General features: G+C 44.9%; 1 protein-coding gene across 6 annotated transcripts in view; it reads right to left on the bottom strand.

Moving 5' to 3' along the window:
- The window catches only part of SLC22A23 (solute carrier family 22 member 23), a 113672-nt gene that overhangs the window by 84323 nt on the left and 13791 nt on the right, over positions 1 to 15558 (bottom strand). For 5 of the 6 annotated variants that reach the window (XR_005827197.1, XM_040588811.1, XM_040588810.1 and 2 more), the window contains exons 2-3: positions 10599 to 10702; positions 5126 to 5280 (exon numbers count right to left, since the gene is read on the bottom strand). Coding sequence is in view for 5 of the 6 variants with exons in the window: in XM_040588811.1 (XP_040444745.1) it covers positions 5126 to 5280; positions 10599 to 10702 (259 nt within the window). In the remaining variant the exon portion in view is untranslated. Of the gene's footprint in view, positions 1 to 4088; positions 4380 to 5121; positions 5281 to 10598; positions 10703 to 15558 lie in introns of those variants that run through there. The other variant, XM_040588812.1, reaches the window with a different exon arrangement.

Genomic DNA, 15558 nt, shown 5'->3' with positions numbered 1-15558 from the left:
CCAGGATACCTGTTTAAAAAAAAAAAAAAAAATCTTAAGCAGCCACATTTAGCCTCCCTCAGATCAGCGCCTGTGTAATTTACAGGAGTAACAGGTTGGATTGACCTAACTATAAATGAAAAAGATACATCACAGCTGGACACCTTAGCCAGCCTGGAAGCCTTTGCCAAGCTTCTCCAGGCTTTTGAAACACAATCTGTGATTTTCAACAGCATTCCTACCTTTTTTTTCTTCTAACAGCGAAGGAGAAACAACATGCCTACTCATCCTGCTACTATGTATTGGAGGACACCCCTGCTTCCCCAGTCCAACCTGAGATGTTGTCTCCCTTTCAGCAAAGCTATTTCCAGAGCCTATTTACTGGTTCGTTCAAGTCTAGACTTTCTAATTTTGCAGCATAATCTGTAGTTCAGTCACCCATGAAACTGCTGAACAGCCTGCAATTGTGCGCAAATGCGCGCCATGGCTCGTGCTGTCTGAGCTCAGGTACAATCGTTAATGATGGCACGCAGCACTTTAACAGGAGGCTTATTAAACCTGCCAGGAGCATTTGCCAGAAAAAATACAACTCTTCCCCCCTCCTCTCCTCCCCCTTAAGTAGTTTAATTAATACCATCATCCTAGTTTTGACTCCAGAAAGCGACAAAAGCACGGACATTGGGAAGGAGACAGATAGGGCATAGGAAGCGATCAGCTGGACGGGAACCCTTGCTTCTCTTCATTCATTTAACACCCAGCAGATCTCCCAGAGGAAGAGGGGACGAGATCAGAGGGTCCATCCCATGGACAACAGCTCATTGCCTTCTCCAGAGGGAAGGTGGATAGCGTCCCTCGCAAGGGCTTAGGCAGATGCTGGCACCAGTGTGGCCTGGGCAGCAGCACATGAGAAGAGAGAAGAGGGAGCAGGAACTGCTGCCCTCAGCCATAAGAGCTCTTGCATCAGCGTGCCTGCTCATGAAAGCGAGCCCTAAGGAAGGGACCCGTGCTGAGTCAGCTGCAGAATCTAGCCTTCTAGAGAAGCACACAGGAAAGGGCTGCCCTGTGGTCACAGCCAAGGCAATGCCCCAGCGAGACTGAAGTGACCCAGAAGCAACGCCCTCCCCTGCCCCGAGATAATCAAATTTGCTTTCTCCCATGACTTTCACATTTGCCGAGTGTACTTCGTCCCACGTGAGTTGCAACCCGCAAGCAGAACTATTTGCAGTGAGTGGCACACCTCGCCCTCTGTATGAGTCCACGGACACCAGCTGAGCATTACTCAGGCACACGTGTCCCTACTCAGGGCTCCCACACCTCTTCTCCTTCCTCTTGGCCTGTCTGAAGGGAACTCCCTTGTAGGACCAGCTTAGGGCTTTCCACCCCAATGGGTAAACTCAAACCTCCTCTTCTTCAGCAGGGCAGCAGGCCACAGCACCATGCACCCAACTGTGCCGAGCCAGCAGGGGCAGGATGCCCGTCCTTCCTCCCTGGACACGCATGCAGCAACAAATACTGGAGCGAAACGCACTCTCAGAAAAAATAGCTTTTCCCTTGCTTTCTTTTAAACTACCTGTCCTCCTCCAACCCCTCAATCTATATGCTTTCCTACATTTAACTGCTGGGCAGGGCACACAGCCCTGTCCAACCACTGCAGCCTGAGTGCTCCTTAGCACCCCTTCACCATTTCTCTCTCCAGAAAATTTAATCTGCAGTCCCAGCACCCTTCTCCAACAAGGGGTGGCCCATTTCCACCGAAATCTGCTCAGCAAGTGTAGCAGGGGACCCAACCAGCATCTCAGCAGACGGCTCCAGCTCTGTGTATCAGATGACTGCTGAGCATGGCATATTGGGAGCCACTTTGCTCTCCTGGTGGGGAGAGCTTCCCAAGGACCTTCCTGGTGCCTCACCACACAAGATGTGTGCCAGCTGCTCAGGAGCACAGGAACCCACTGAAGGTTGGTACCAAGCAGAAAACTGCTTCTGGAAGACGGTAGAGGTTCCCCCCGCTCCATATCAGCAGGAACAAAAGCCTTTCAAAGCTGTGTGTGTTCACTGCAAAAGGTTTAAACTGCCTTTCGTTTTCCTAGATCAGGGATCCTCAAACTTTTTAAATGGGGGGCCAGCGCGCAGATGAAGTGGCAGGCAGTCATCTGCTGCTGCTTGTTTTCCCCCCCCCCCAACCCCCGGTGTGTGTATGTGTGTGGGGGGTGGTCTGTAAATACCAGGGGCCGGATTGAGGACCCTGGGGGGCCGTATCCGGCCCACTGGCTGTAGTTTGAGGACCCCTGTCCTAGATGATGCAATGACCTATAGCACCTGGGAGGGAAAAGCCCCAGGTTCATTTCTCCTCTGCTTCCCTCTGCAGCAAAAACCATCACCTGCTCAGAGCCTGTCTCTTCCTGCAGGTTCATGAGAAATTTCACCTGAAACTCCTTTTTCCAACAAAACTACAGCAGCTGCAGGAAAACTTCTCAGTTTAACAAATCAACATCTCAAAGTGGTTTCTCTAGACAAGTCCAAAGCAGCTCCAGGCCAGAGGCTACACTTGGAGGCTGCAAGAAGCTATCTCACTACGACACTGGGGAAAGCCTGCAGAGAAGCACAGGTGGTCTGGGCTCAGTGCTGTCCCTCCACAGAAGGCAAGGCTCATCCCCCGGCTCGCTCTGCACCTTAGGGCAGACAGGTGGGAAAACAGCATTAGGCTATTAAGAGTGCGGTTTGAATGGTGTGGACAACTCAACCTTGGCAACTCTGCGTTTTAAAACCAGCACTTCGGTGCTTCTTCCCGCTCCCAAAGCATCCAGGACTGCTATTGACGATTTCCCTTAGGCAGGCCATAAATCCGAGCACAACTAGCAAGCTCAACACAGTGTAAAAGGATCCCTGTGGCAGGCTAATTACCTTTGCAGGCTATGCAAGCCTGTATACAGTCGCTTCTGCACAGTAGCTTTGAAAACTTCAGCTAATGACTGTGTCTGGCAGATCAAACTTTCCAGTTTCTATTGTTTTTCTCAGGGCAGCCAGCCGGGAATTCAGGGGCAACAAACCTCCAGGGGAAGAAATGAAGGCCATGAAGAGAAAGGGAAGAGGGGCTATGAAATGGAATATGACTCCAAAGGAATGCAGTGGCATGCTACAGACTCCAGCAGAAAGGGAAAGACAGTAAATCTAAATTGAGAGAAGGGCTAACAAATTAGGAGTACTGAAATCAAAACCAACATCACCACATAAAAACCCCTGTTACTCCCATTCTCTTAAGACTTGACAGATTAATCCTCTCCCGTTGCTCTACACCAAGATGACAGCCTTTTTTGTTTGTTTAAATGAAAATATTTAATACAGGAAAACCTTTCTCCTCACCTCCCCAGCCAGAAGGGTCAGAAGATTTACAAGAGGTGCAGGGGCTGCATCTTTCACATTTTCTTACTTCCACACAAGTACACCTATCTACAGGCTGCAGCTAATCTCACAGAGATCTCTCCTACTCAGAGATACTTACTCTACTCCGGCAACGTCTTTCCAGACAGCAGTGGTTATAGCAAACACTAATTATCAGGGTACGCATATGTGTGTAAATCAGATTCAAATCCTTGCCCTGGATCAAGCAGGGCACGAACTAACCAGGATCTCCCTTTTGCTGAATGAAAGCCTTGGGTGGCATGCTACTGTCTGACCCAAGGTGACACATACACTTGACCTAAGGTGATCATACACTCTTTCCCTCTAATTTCAAAAGGTCCATAATAATAAAATTATTTTAAAAATATTTTAAATAATTTATTATTTAATAAATAAATAAAGAACAAACCACTAACCAAGAAAAACTAACAAGCTGCACTGGGCTGTCAAAAATCCCAACAAGCCTAATTTCCAAATTTCCAGCTGAATGTCATACTGGTAATGGCTGAAGCCTCCTCCCACAGGTTCCCAATACAAGTGTAATGTCTTCAGTGGTACTTTTGGGTTTTTGGTGAAAAATTCTCACTGGAGATTTTATGACCAAAAGCAAGAGAAGATAAAAATATGTATCTCAGGTACCATATCAGCTATAATGAAGAAGTGCAATACAGAACAAAGTCTCATACAACCTAGCTGGACTTCTTTCCCTTTGCTGCAGACCAAAACCAAAACTGTGGAACTTAATGCTATAAAACACTCCATGTAGAGTAAGGATTCTGTGCTAAGTCTCAATGGGTTGGATACCATCTACAACAGGCAGTAAATAAAAATTTATGAACATATGTACAGCAACTTCCAGGGTATAGTTAATACTATTCCAGAGCCATAATAAAGAGTGGGCAATTTTGTGTTTTCCTCAGGTGGTACAGTACTCTGTTAATTACAACTAGCCAAGGAAGCTGTTAATTACAAGTAGCCAAGGAAGCAGCAGACAGAGCTCTCTGGAGCATATCCAAGGGACACAGATTAAGCTGGTGGCATCACACATGTACTCTCCAAAGGCAAGGCCTCCAAAAGGGGTTTTCGAATGTTTTAGCTACAAGTTTATCCATCACCCTAGATATGAAAATATAAACATTCCTTACAAGCTTTCCCTCAAGTTTCTTTACAGTTATTTTTTTCTTCCATGTAACAGACAAAAAGCAACACGACCACCATCCTCCAAAAAAAAACCCCAATCCCTGATAAAATTACTTCAGGCTCTTCTCACATATTTTTGCTGTACTTTACAGTCCTGAGGTAGGGACACAGGATCTCTTGCTGCAAATAACAGGAACTTCTGAAAAAAGTGCCAAGTACATACTGCTAGAGACAGTAAAAGTGGGGAGTCTCCTATCAAGTTCAATACTGCAAGGTGAAATCCGCTCCCATTACACATTATAGCTATGACATAGATGACTTCTAGGTTTAAACGACAACAAGCAAACTCTTATATATAACTCTTACATATATATAACTCCTTTACATAACTCTTATAACTCCTAAAATGAGCTCTCAAACAGCTTCACAGATTACTCTGTAGCAACTTAAAGAGACAGCTGCAAAACCTCTACCTCCTTAACAAAACTCAGGCTAAAGCTTTTTCAGTCCATAGGATTCAGGTTTCATCTCTCTGGATGAAAGCAGGAAGCCAGAGAACAGCAAACCACGTATCAATAATTTGGATGGGCGATGAAGGCATACTCACGCAGTGCGTACAGGGAGAGGACTATTCCAGCCAGGCAAAACCCCTCAAAAAACCTGAGTGTGCTGAACATGGTCACGTTCACGGAGAGTGCCACAGTCAATCCAAATATCAAAATGAATATGACAGAGAAGAGCAGTACGGGCCGTCGACCAACCCTAAAAATAAGGAAGTATGGAGAAACAGTGTTAAAAAGCCAGGATGGACATAAAGCTAGATCGTTACAGCTGGCAAAGAGGTAAAAAAGTCATGCAATCCCTTCCAAATATTGCCATCCATTTTTAATTCTTCTCATTATTTTTTTTCTGCTTACTAAAACCCAGATTTCTCAGCCAGCTTTGCATTGACACATTCCTTTCAGATGGGATTAAGCAGGGACAGCACATTGTATTACTGCTTGATTTAACCATCATTTTCGAAGCAGCAAAGATGAACAAGTAAACATCTAGGAACTACTGTAAGGCCGTAAACAAGTCCCTTGGAGATTAAAAGCAACTTGTCAGAGCTTTCAGTAGTAGCATGAGAGAGTCTATGGTATTATATGTTATATGGCATGGTATATTATTTCTCTATAGCTTACAGCCACAAAACTCGCTGCAAAGATCTCCTCTTCCCAACAGACACGTGCTTTTCAGCCCCATCTGCAAGAGGAGCTGGCTCAAAAAACTATTTTTCTTGGCCTTATTGTTGAGGGCAAGCCTAACAGACACGAACCAAGCACAAAACAGGGCTCATGTCGCTTCACTGAGCCTTAGGCAGCCATTAGTTGCACTCACAAGAAAACTGTCCCTCCACCTTGTATCCCCACAGCAGCCACAGGGATCCACAAAACCAGCCCGACTGGAGGGTGAGGAAGAAACCGCTCCAAAAATGAGTGCTGGCAACAGGGGCGTGAGGGTCTGCACTGCTCCTTCGCAGGCAGGCTTTGCAGCTGCAACCTGTAGTTGCACGTGTTGGTACACTGCTGACGAGGAGGAAGAGTTACGCTGCCACCAAACTTGGGGAGGCACCTGCTGCAGAGCTTGGGCTTGATGTCAAAGGAACATGAGATTTTTACATCTTACTCTCATGCTTAGTGTTTATAATCCCCCTTTCTCCCCCTCTTCCCGTGCAAGAATGATACGAAGCACCAGAGCACACTGCTATTTTTAAACAATAATTGGATCATTATGTGGAGATTTCCAAAATTTTTCAACTTGTCAACTCCCACAAGTTTTCCAGTGGAACTGAGGATCCCTTTTAGTCAGCTCCATATGCCATTTCCACAAAGAATATGTGAACTTGCTTTTCGTAGGCAGCTTTCACAGACCCATTCAAAGCAGTCTGTCAGCTCCAAGCCAGCCATCAGGTTGAATGTCAGCACAATAAAGAGCATTTAAATCTCACAACTTCGTCCAGTTTCACATGCTGTAGTGTTTCTATTCAAATATTTCAGCAGATTGTTACCAGCAGCTATAAAGTATATTATATATATGCATTCACAATTAGAACTTTGGATTTTGCTTTACTTAAAATGGAGTGAGATCAATAAAATACGGGGTGAAGGGCTGAGAAGGAGACATCGTTATAATTTTTTATATTTTGGGGAACTGGGAGAGTGCACCATTATGTGTGAAAAAGTGTCAATGATTGACAAAGTCACACCTAAGAAGGCAGTGTCATGGCTCCTTGCATGAGGACAGCTTTACATCTGAAAAGAAAATAGTAGCATCACCTGTGGGGCATCTCAAATATTTAACTTCTTGACATTAACCGTTCAAAGTTTTTAAAACAGAATGTGCCAACGTGCAAAGTGAAGACAGCAAGGTCAAAGCAGACTGCTCTCGATCAGCATACAAACCCAGCCCACCAGAAGACAAGCTGCTGTTGAGCTCAGCGTGGGAACTCATCACCACTGCCTCAGTGACATGCAACGCACTAGGAACATGCTGGATACCAGGGCAGTTAACCGCTGTGTGCGTGCTTCAGATTTTATATTTATGGAACACAAAGCACTTGAGCAGGGAGTGAGGGGAAGTACCTCATACGAAACCCTGAATACAGAAAAAAAACCCCTATGAATGTTCTGTTATCAGTGATCTGCGCAGACTTTTGCAGCCCTATTTTCGTAATCACCAAGCTGTAATTCATACTAATTAGTGTTTGTGGAAGTGTTTTGTAGATGAAAGGCATTATGCAAACACTCAGAATTAGGAACTTAATTCTCATCACAAGCCTGACCTGCCATTCCCTGGTGTTGATTAGAAAAGACCTCATGGTTAGCATACTTCCATTCCCCTCTTCCCCTCCTCCCACCCTCTGTACTGAGGTTATCCATCATTAGGACATAGAATTTCTTCTACCATTATATAAGTTACGTAAATGAATCATTGCTACTAATGAAGAACCAGGATATCTGCAAGCCTCCTGGGCCTGTGAGAGCCAACTGAGGCCAGATAAGCCCTCCAGAAAGAGGCATCACCAGCACCTCCTCCCAGACACAAAACTCCTTCCTCACCAAGGCACTTAGCACATTCCTCAACAATCAAAGCTCCAGGGCAGCTACCAGCCTGGTATTTGGTGATCCACTCAATGTTTTGACAGGATGGTGTCTTAGAGCATAAAAAAGCCTTTTATACAGAGACAGAATTATCTAACAGTAAATGGAAATGCTTGTGAGAAATTAAACCATACACAATCTCCCTGGTAAAACAGCCCCAGGGTGTGATCTGCTGCCATCCAAACTATCCCAGAGAGAGATTTCTGTGCCACAGAAGTCTCAGCCTACACTGCATAACATTATGTAGATCAATTGCTAAATGCTGCCTGCACAGGTAAATAACTAGGGATACAAGCAACCCCAGGCTTTTGAGGAATCTGCAATCCACACAGCATGACACACAGATGCATCAAAAAGATATTCCTAACATCATCAGAGTTGCACCACACAGGGAGAGGGAATGGTTTGAGGACAAGACCTGCTCTTCCCATGCTCCTACACAGGTACCTTGCCACCCTGAGAAAATTAAACTGATCAAATAGTTCTTCCCATGCTGTTCTTTTGCAGGTGTCCACACTGTCTTGGGACTTGAATCGGCACAAAGGCTCCAAAAAGCACCAGAGCAGCAAAGCAGGGGCAGTAGCGCGCAAACGGGAGGCAGGGACCTACTGTCTGGATGCTACATGACCAAGGCCACCTGCTCCAGGAGAAAAGGCTTCCACAGAGACCTCAACAGCCTCTGTCCAGAGCAGGCAAAATTGCCAGCGGTGCTCTGCCTCTTGAACAAGTAACTTATTCAGGCATTGGACACAGATGGTCTTCATACAGCCAAACATGTTTACAGACCTTCTTCCTATAGAGCTATCCCAGCATGCACGGCTACTGTATTTGGAACGTAAACCACTCAGTTTACTTAGCAAATGACCCTAATACACTCTATGCTTTTGCCACATACAGCTTTAAAAGCCTTCTTTCAAGAAGGAAAAGCAAAGCCCCTGATGGTACAAAAACCCCAAAGCATCTTCTAATTATTTAAACTGGAGAGTCATATATAAGTGAAATGAAAACAGATTTTGAAAGTTTGTAATACTTTTATACATTACATTGTTTAAGCCTTCCCTGCTCTTGCTTGGGACTAACATCCTTTTTTTCTTCTTTTATAGGTACATTCCCCTTTGCATCCATCTCTCCACACAACCCCCTGACTTAGTGGAAACTCAAGGTGTGATTAAATAGCAAAGTAAACCCCACTTAGGTCTTCTTTTACCAGCCCCACGTGCTGCTGTGATATGACAAAAAGACTATCTAGCACAGGACCTCTGCTGAGTCTGTTACATCAGATGGCAGCGATGGGGACTGAAGAGGGGCCTGAGGACCGGCTTTGGTGGCAGCAAACCACGTCCTTTCCGTTCACCCACAGAAGAGCAAGGGGGTCACTATTCCCTCCAGCTAAACAGTTACCCTTTTTCTCCTTCAAACCACAGCTGGAGACTAGGTGCTCCTTAAGCTCTCCTAAACTCACTAGGTGAAAAAGAAAAAAGCTACCTTAATTTTGTATCAGGGTAATTTTATGCTGCATTAGCTCAGCTAAGCAGCTCACAAAGGGATCCAAGAAGCGCACGTAGCGGCGCGAAGTACGCACCGAGGACAGAAGTGGATGGAAGAGCAGGATGCTCCTTTTGGTGGCAGAGAGCTATTAAATCTGCTTACTGCAATTCTCTCTTGAAGCCAGTGCCTTTGGCAACAAGTTGTTCATTTATTTGTGACTTATTTGTCAATTAGAGCAGCATTTTCCTAACTTGGGAATAAGTCTGCTTTCTCCACACCGATTCCTTTTCAGGAAAACTGAGCAAGATCCCTCATTCATTTCCCCACTATACTTTCTATGTGTTGTTAACAGCCCTGTTTTACTTTGGTATTTTAATCAAATTCAACTGTATTTCATCATGCATGTTCCCTACTTCACTGGAAAGTCATGATTCCTCACTTGCCTCAAAACTTTTAGTGACTATTCAAGAATTAAGATGCCATTTTGCTGCAAATGCTTGAGCCAAATTACAGCACAGCTGCAGGGGGCCTTTTCTCTCCCAACTGACTGGCGAGTTGCTGAGGCTTTGTAAGATTTCCCTAATAGGCAACTCTTCTTCTTCCTTTCCTGTTTTAATGAATGGCAAAAGAGTTAACTTGGGGCCATTTAAAGCACCAACATTGGCAACCGTGCTGGAAGCCACTCAGATGACTGGGACAGCATTGCAGAGCTATTGTTTCAGATGCTGCAAGTTTCCACTGAAATCACTTGAGTCATGCCTTCAATTTTTCTCCCCTCATCTTTTGCACTACAGGACCGTTTCTTTAAAGAAAAGCTGAACTCTAAGCATAACTGGGGTATTCAATAATGTTTTCACTACTGCAATTTAAGGAATTGCACTCTATGCTTTTACATTTAATACCCCAATATGACACATAAGTCAGCAATTCCCTAACACTACATTGAAATGTTTGCTTAACAAGAACTTTAAAAAAAGAATAATGGAAAGGTTTGCAAAAACCAACCTTCTACCCACCAAAAGATACTGTGTAAGCACAAGGTTGACATTACATTAGTCTCGTATTCAGTCAGATCAATGCCGCTTCCAATTTCTTTTGGCCCTACCTCTCAGTTAAAAAAAACACCCAACAACAAACCCTAAAGGCTTCACTTATATAATTAGAAAATACTTAATTCTGTACTAGCGTTACAGCTGTAATAAATTGTGTCAGTGGGAAATAACTAAGCCAATTACCAAATAGCTTATTTATGTTATTTACCTTGAAATAAACTACTCAGGTTCAAGCTATTAACACAGTTTTAAACTGTTTATTCATCATGCTTCTTTTAGAGCCTGAAAAATTGTTATGCAAAGGTTCTTCATAAATATAAAGTAGAAGAAAATCAAAACAATATTTAATATTATTATTTATTTATAATTACATTGCATTAAAAGATTTTTCACTTACCAGTCAGCTATACATCCTGTTATTAAGTGGCCGAAGATTAATCCTACCAGTAGAGAGAATTTAGCAATGTGGACTTTCCAGGCAGAATCACAAACAAGATCCCACTGAAAGAAAAAAAGAAAGGAAAACAAAAAAAAAGAAAGAGATAAACTGAAACATTTGTTTCTCAGATATGTTTCAACATACTCATGTTGTGCAGCTTCTTCCAAATTTCAGTCCTAGCATGAGCGCATTGAAATGACAGAGGAAAGCTTTCTCCTTCAAGCCAACCCCCAGACCCTGAGGAACAAATTAAAAACCTCGTTTATTTCAGCGAGTTTTATCAAACCCTTAATTATAAAGTGACAATATCCAACACTTGTCTCCTCCTCTCTAGGCCACATCAGTTTAGACTAAGGAACGTATCTCCATCACACATTGGCAGTACTGGTGTAGCTGAAGCATCTCATGGCAGCAGCCCCAGGCACCTACAGCCAGAGCCCCGTGAAGCCCACCAGCAGCAAACCCCATCAACTAAGAGCAAATTCTCCAAGTGAGCTCCTCAGGGCCATTTGGAAACATGGGGAAAAGTAGCTGCTTTGCCAGAGACACCTGATGGCCATTAGCTCCCACAAAGCATCAAGACACTTTCACTTTGAGAAAAGCATCCCTATTCCCCAGGTGCTGGAAGAGGATGAAGACTAACTAATGGGCATGACTCATCAGGACAAGTTCTGGCACAGAGCCGGACAGGACAGCTGGAGAGCCCGGCGCAGCCACACGACTCCTTGGGACAGCAGCCCCCACAGCGACATTTAACAGCTCAGAGTTCAGACAGGGGCTGGACCTCCGCTCTAATGCTATCCCTGACACTGAAATGACCCTTTCTGCCCAAAGGAAGAGAAGATGGACCATTTCAGGCACACCCCTGCTGCTGTTAGGGTATTGCCTCATTCCCATGGGAAAGATGGGAACAATAAGGTTTCTAGTGAGGCTTCCCTAAACTCCAAGACATTTTCCTCTGAGGCATTAAACCGAGTCTCAGATGAACGAGGCTGCACTCCTGGCTTTAGCCCAACACCCTCATTGCCCTCAGACATGTAACTTAATCTCTCTTATGTGTAAAGTGTGGATAGTGCTATTATACCCTTGAATAAATGTAGGAAGACATGTTTGCTTGTGGTTTGTGAAGTGTTCAAATATTAATGGTAATGGGAGCCATACACATTTCATGAAAAATAAGTACAGCCAACTTTGGAGAACCAGATACTCCACAATTGAAACTTAGCGGAATAAACGTCTGTTGTGTGTAATATAATAGCAGCAGCCCTCCTGACACCCGTAACTGAAGTTTCATGGCCAAAAATGTAGAGCAGAAGTGTGCAATTTATTTTCAAAAGTCAGATGCAACTTCAAGAGAAAGCTTCCCTCAAAAGAGCTCAGTTAAGTGCGCTGCACTTTTAGGCATTTCCATAACATACAGCCCTTCCACAAACAAGGCTAGCCCTGACTCAGCCCTCTGGTTCAACTTTGCAGGAGACATCCTCCCTACAACACACCATCTCACCAAGAAGTATAGCACTTTTGTGGCCAAAAGAAACAAGCCAGCTTTCGGGCTCAGGGTTTTTTTAGTTAAATGTATTTTTGAGTTCCTCACTGCACTGACTTGTAGAAGTTGGGACATATATGTGTGTTCCTCCAACCTACAGCTGAAGGCACTAAGGAACCAAAAGCAAGTAATATGAACAAGTATTTTTCCACCAAAGAGCTATGAATTATTTGCAGCAAACAGCTCAACAAGGCAGTGAGAATTGCTCTCCAAAGATGCTGACTTTTCAGAAGTGTTTAGCAAGTGGGGGAAATGCAATTCCTAGTATTTGCGATTACAGACCCAATCTCCAGTTAGCAAAGAAGAATATATGCCCAGACAAGCTGCAAACAAAACACAGTTTGAGAGATATATATGAGCTCCAAGGTAGGCTTTCAGACGGTCCAGGTTTATTTTCACAGTCTAGAAGGTGCATACGCTGCTTAAAGCTGTGAAATACTTTATTTCTAGAGAACAAATTGATTTTATTAAAACTAGTCATATTTATACACGAACACTTTTTTAAAGGCTATCTCTACAAATTGTTAATTTTTACTTTTACTGTTGTCAGAGGAATGGTAATTTCACCCAATTACAAAAAGAAAAAGCAGATAGTCTGGTGCCTTTTCATTTTCACAGCTTACTAATGCTAGTCAAAGGTAGCCAGCCCTTGCACGAGGCCCGGGCAGAGAATGTGCACTGCCAGATTGCACATAGGTAAAAGTTCATGGACGGAAAACCCAAATCTCATGAAGGGCAGTTGTGAAATTTCAGGCCAGGACAACAGATGTCAAACTGTTTTTGCACACCGGCACACAGAGTAAGAGTTTAAAAGCAGAAGAAAAGTCAGTCTATCAGCACGTCCTTCAGTGGTGCCTAAAATGCACCCACTCCTTTTGATAACTTATCTGCTAGTCACCATATGTTTGTTTGTTAAGGCTATTACCCAAGTCCCCAGCTGCTCTGAAAATAAAAACACGTATTTCCTTGCAAACCCTGCACTGGGCCCTTCCCTGCCCTGGGTTCAGCACTCGCTCTGCAGGCCGGGGTAAATCAGAGCTGGTCCCCAAGCCCACCAGCAGCCTCATGGGTGCTGACACACAACGGCAGCCCCTGCCCTTCCCCCAGCCTCTCGCTCTTAAAACCCCTCAGAACTGGTAAATACTGAAATATTTCAACAGTTGCTTTAGCACAAACTTCCAGAGAATCTGCCATAACCCCAAATTACTTGCTGAGTACCGAGAGCTCCAGCACACCCTGGTTTCTCCTCTGGCAGCTGTCACAAACCAGAGAGGTCACTGTGAAGCCATTATCCCAAATAAATTCGGCAGGACAGTGGTGGGTGCCACCAGGGCGTTCGACTGGCAAAGAGACAGAAAAATAAGGAGAAGACACAAAAGAAAAACATGGATGCTGCCGTCAAAAGCAGCCCGAGTTAAAGATGACATTAATAGGACAAAATACATATTTAATAGCTAGCATATAGTCCCCACCCATCTAACACAGCAGAGAGCAAACCAGCAAGGCTTTGTCATGCTGAAAGTGCAGGAATTTTTCCAGAGACCTATGCTGCCCCTTCCCTTCCCCAGAGAAAAGCCAAAGGCAGGGGTCTGTAGCCTTAGCTTTGAAGACCTAGAAATAAACAGCAAACATTATATAGCATCTGCACGGCCTTTCCCCATACATACACCCGGGCTCGGCAGTGCGGAGTGTATTGGACGTGCCCACACGGCACGGCTGTGGCCGGAGCCTCAGCAGGTCTGGCTGTAAGTGCCAGTAGTTTCACCCCACAAACACGACACTCGGGTTTGCTCCACAGGGAAAGGGGTGACAGGTTTCCGTGTGCCTGCAGAACAAAGCGCTGGCTGGGCAGCACCGATGACAGTTCAAGTGGCACCCCAAGCAAGTCTGCCCTGGGAGGAGGCTGGACAGTAATCCTCTCCCATCTCTTACAAAAGGTAGGATGCACTGGGGGACCATCCAATCCTGTAACTGCTCTGGCTGAACCCCCTGGTGTCCCCCTTGGGAGTTAACAGCACTCAGCCTGAGGGAAGGATGCTGCTAAATTTACAGTGCTTCCTGGGATTTCTCTTTGTGTCCCTGAGTTTTGCCTGTCTTTCTGTCCTCCATCTCCATATCCTCCTAATGCAAAGATCTGATTTTCTCACTAAATAAATAGGACTGTATTGTTACGCTATAACATATATAACAATAACTCATTAAATAAATAGGACTGTATTGTGCTGAAACAAAAATAACTGTATATAAAGTTTGCTGGTGGAAAGGGAACATTTAAACAAGAAAAGTTTCTTTTTTTAATAGCAGTACAGCAATGTAGAGAATTTGCCACCTTTGCGGATGTGCAATATATTGCAAGTGTTTTTTTTTCATGTTGTGACAGTATTGTCAAAGCTTAAGGAGTCACACCTTCAGGATCCTAATGTTTAACTGATACCAGTGAGTCACCACCTGTGCTGTGAGTCACTCCGCTTCCCATCAACACGGAGGACTCTCTGAAACATGAGGTGCTTCAAAGGACATCTGGCAAAAGGTAAACGCACCCAAAAAGCGACCATTCTGTAACTTCTTTACGAGGAGTGAAAATCTGGAAAGAGCTCATGCAGCGAGCTGGTATTTGCACTGAGGTTAAGTTATAAAAGTTACAAATGTAAAGCCTGCTGCGTGTTTGCTACTGCAAAGACACACTGTCTCAATGAAGAGGTCCTGCCTTGAAAGCCCTTGTCCTCCAGAGGCCATAATGCTGTCTATGGCATCTAAGCACACTGAATACCCGCTGCAAAAAGGTCATAGTAAGATGCCTACCAAGGATTAGGGTTCTTCTACCTTCACCCTAACTGCATGGAAAAGTGCAAGGCAGACCCTTCTGTCCTAAAAAGAGCAAAGAGATGGGAGGAGAGACGCTCTGGTCCAACACTTGCCCGGAGCCTGGTACAAAGAGCCCACGAGAGGGGAGCTGGATATGCACACCTTCTCCCCACACTGCGGGTTTGCAGTCCACTTGCAGTGACTGATGCCCAGATCACTGCTGAGAGCAAGCCAACCCTTCCCCAAGCAGTCTGTGGGTGGACCGTGGCCGTGCTCCCACTGCTCTCTGCATTGGTTTGAGCAGGAGGAGACCGGAGGGTCGCTCACGCTGCTGCCTTGGAAGGCCCTGAGCCAGGCACGAAGCTGCACCCTCAATCCTTCCCCAGTCAGGCAGCTGCACTGGCCCTTGCAGACTCTTGTCCTGAGGCACATGACGTGCTCGACACACCACACGTGGCCTCTTGGACCTCTGGAGAAAAGATCCCACTCCGGGATCCCTAGCCTCTACATATCACACGCCACAGCTTACCGCAGCAGCCCCAAACACCTCCTGGGGAAGAGCCACAA

The sequence above is a fragment of the Falco naumanni genome, chromosome 3 (assembly GCF_017639655.2).
Source record: "Falco naumanni isolate bFalNau1 chromosome 3, bFalNau1.pat, whole genome shotgun sequence".
Taxonomy (NCBI): domain Eukaryota; kingdom Metazoa; phylum Chordata; class Aves; order Falconiformes; family Falconidae; genus Falco; species Falco naumanni.
This window is presented reverse-complemented; position numbering and strand designations above follow the sequence as displayed.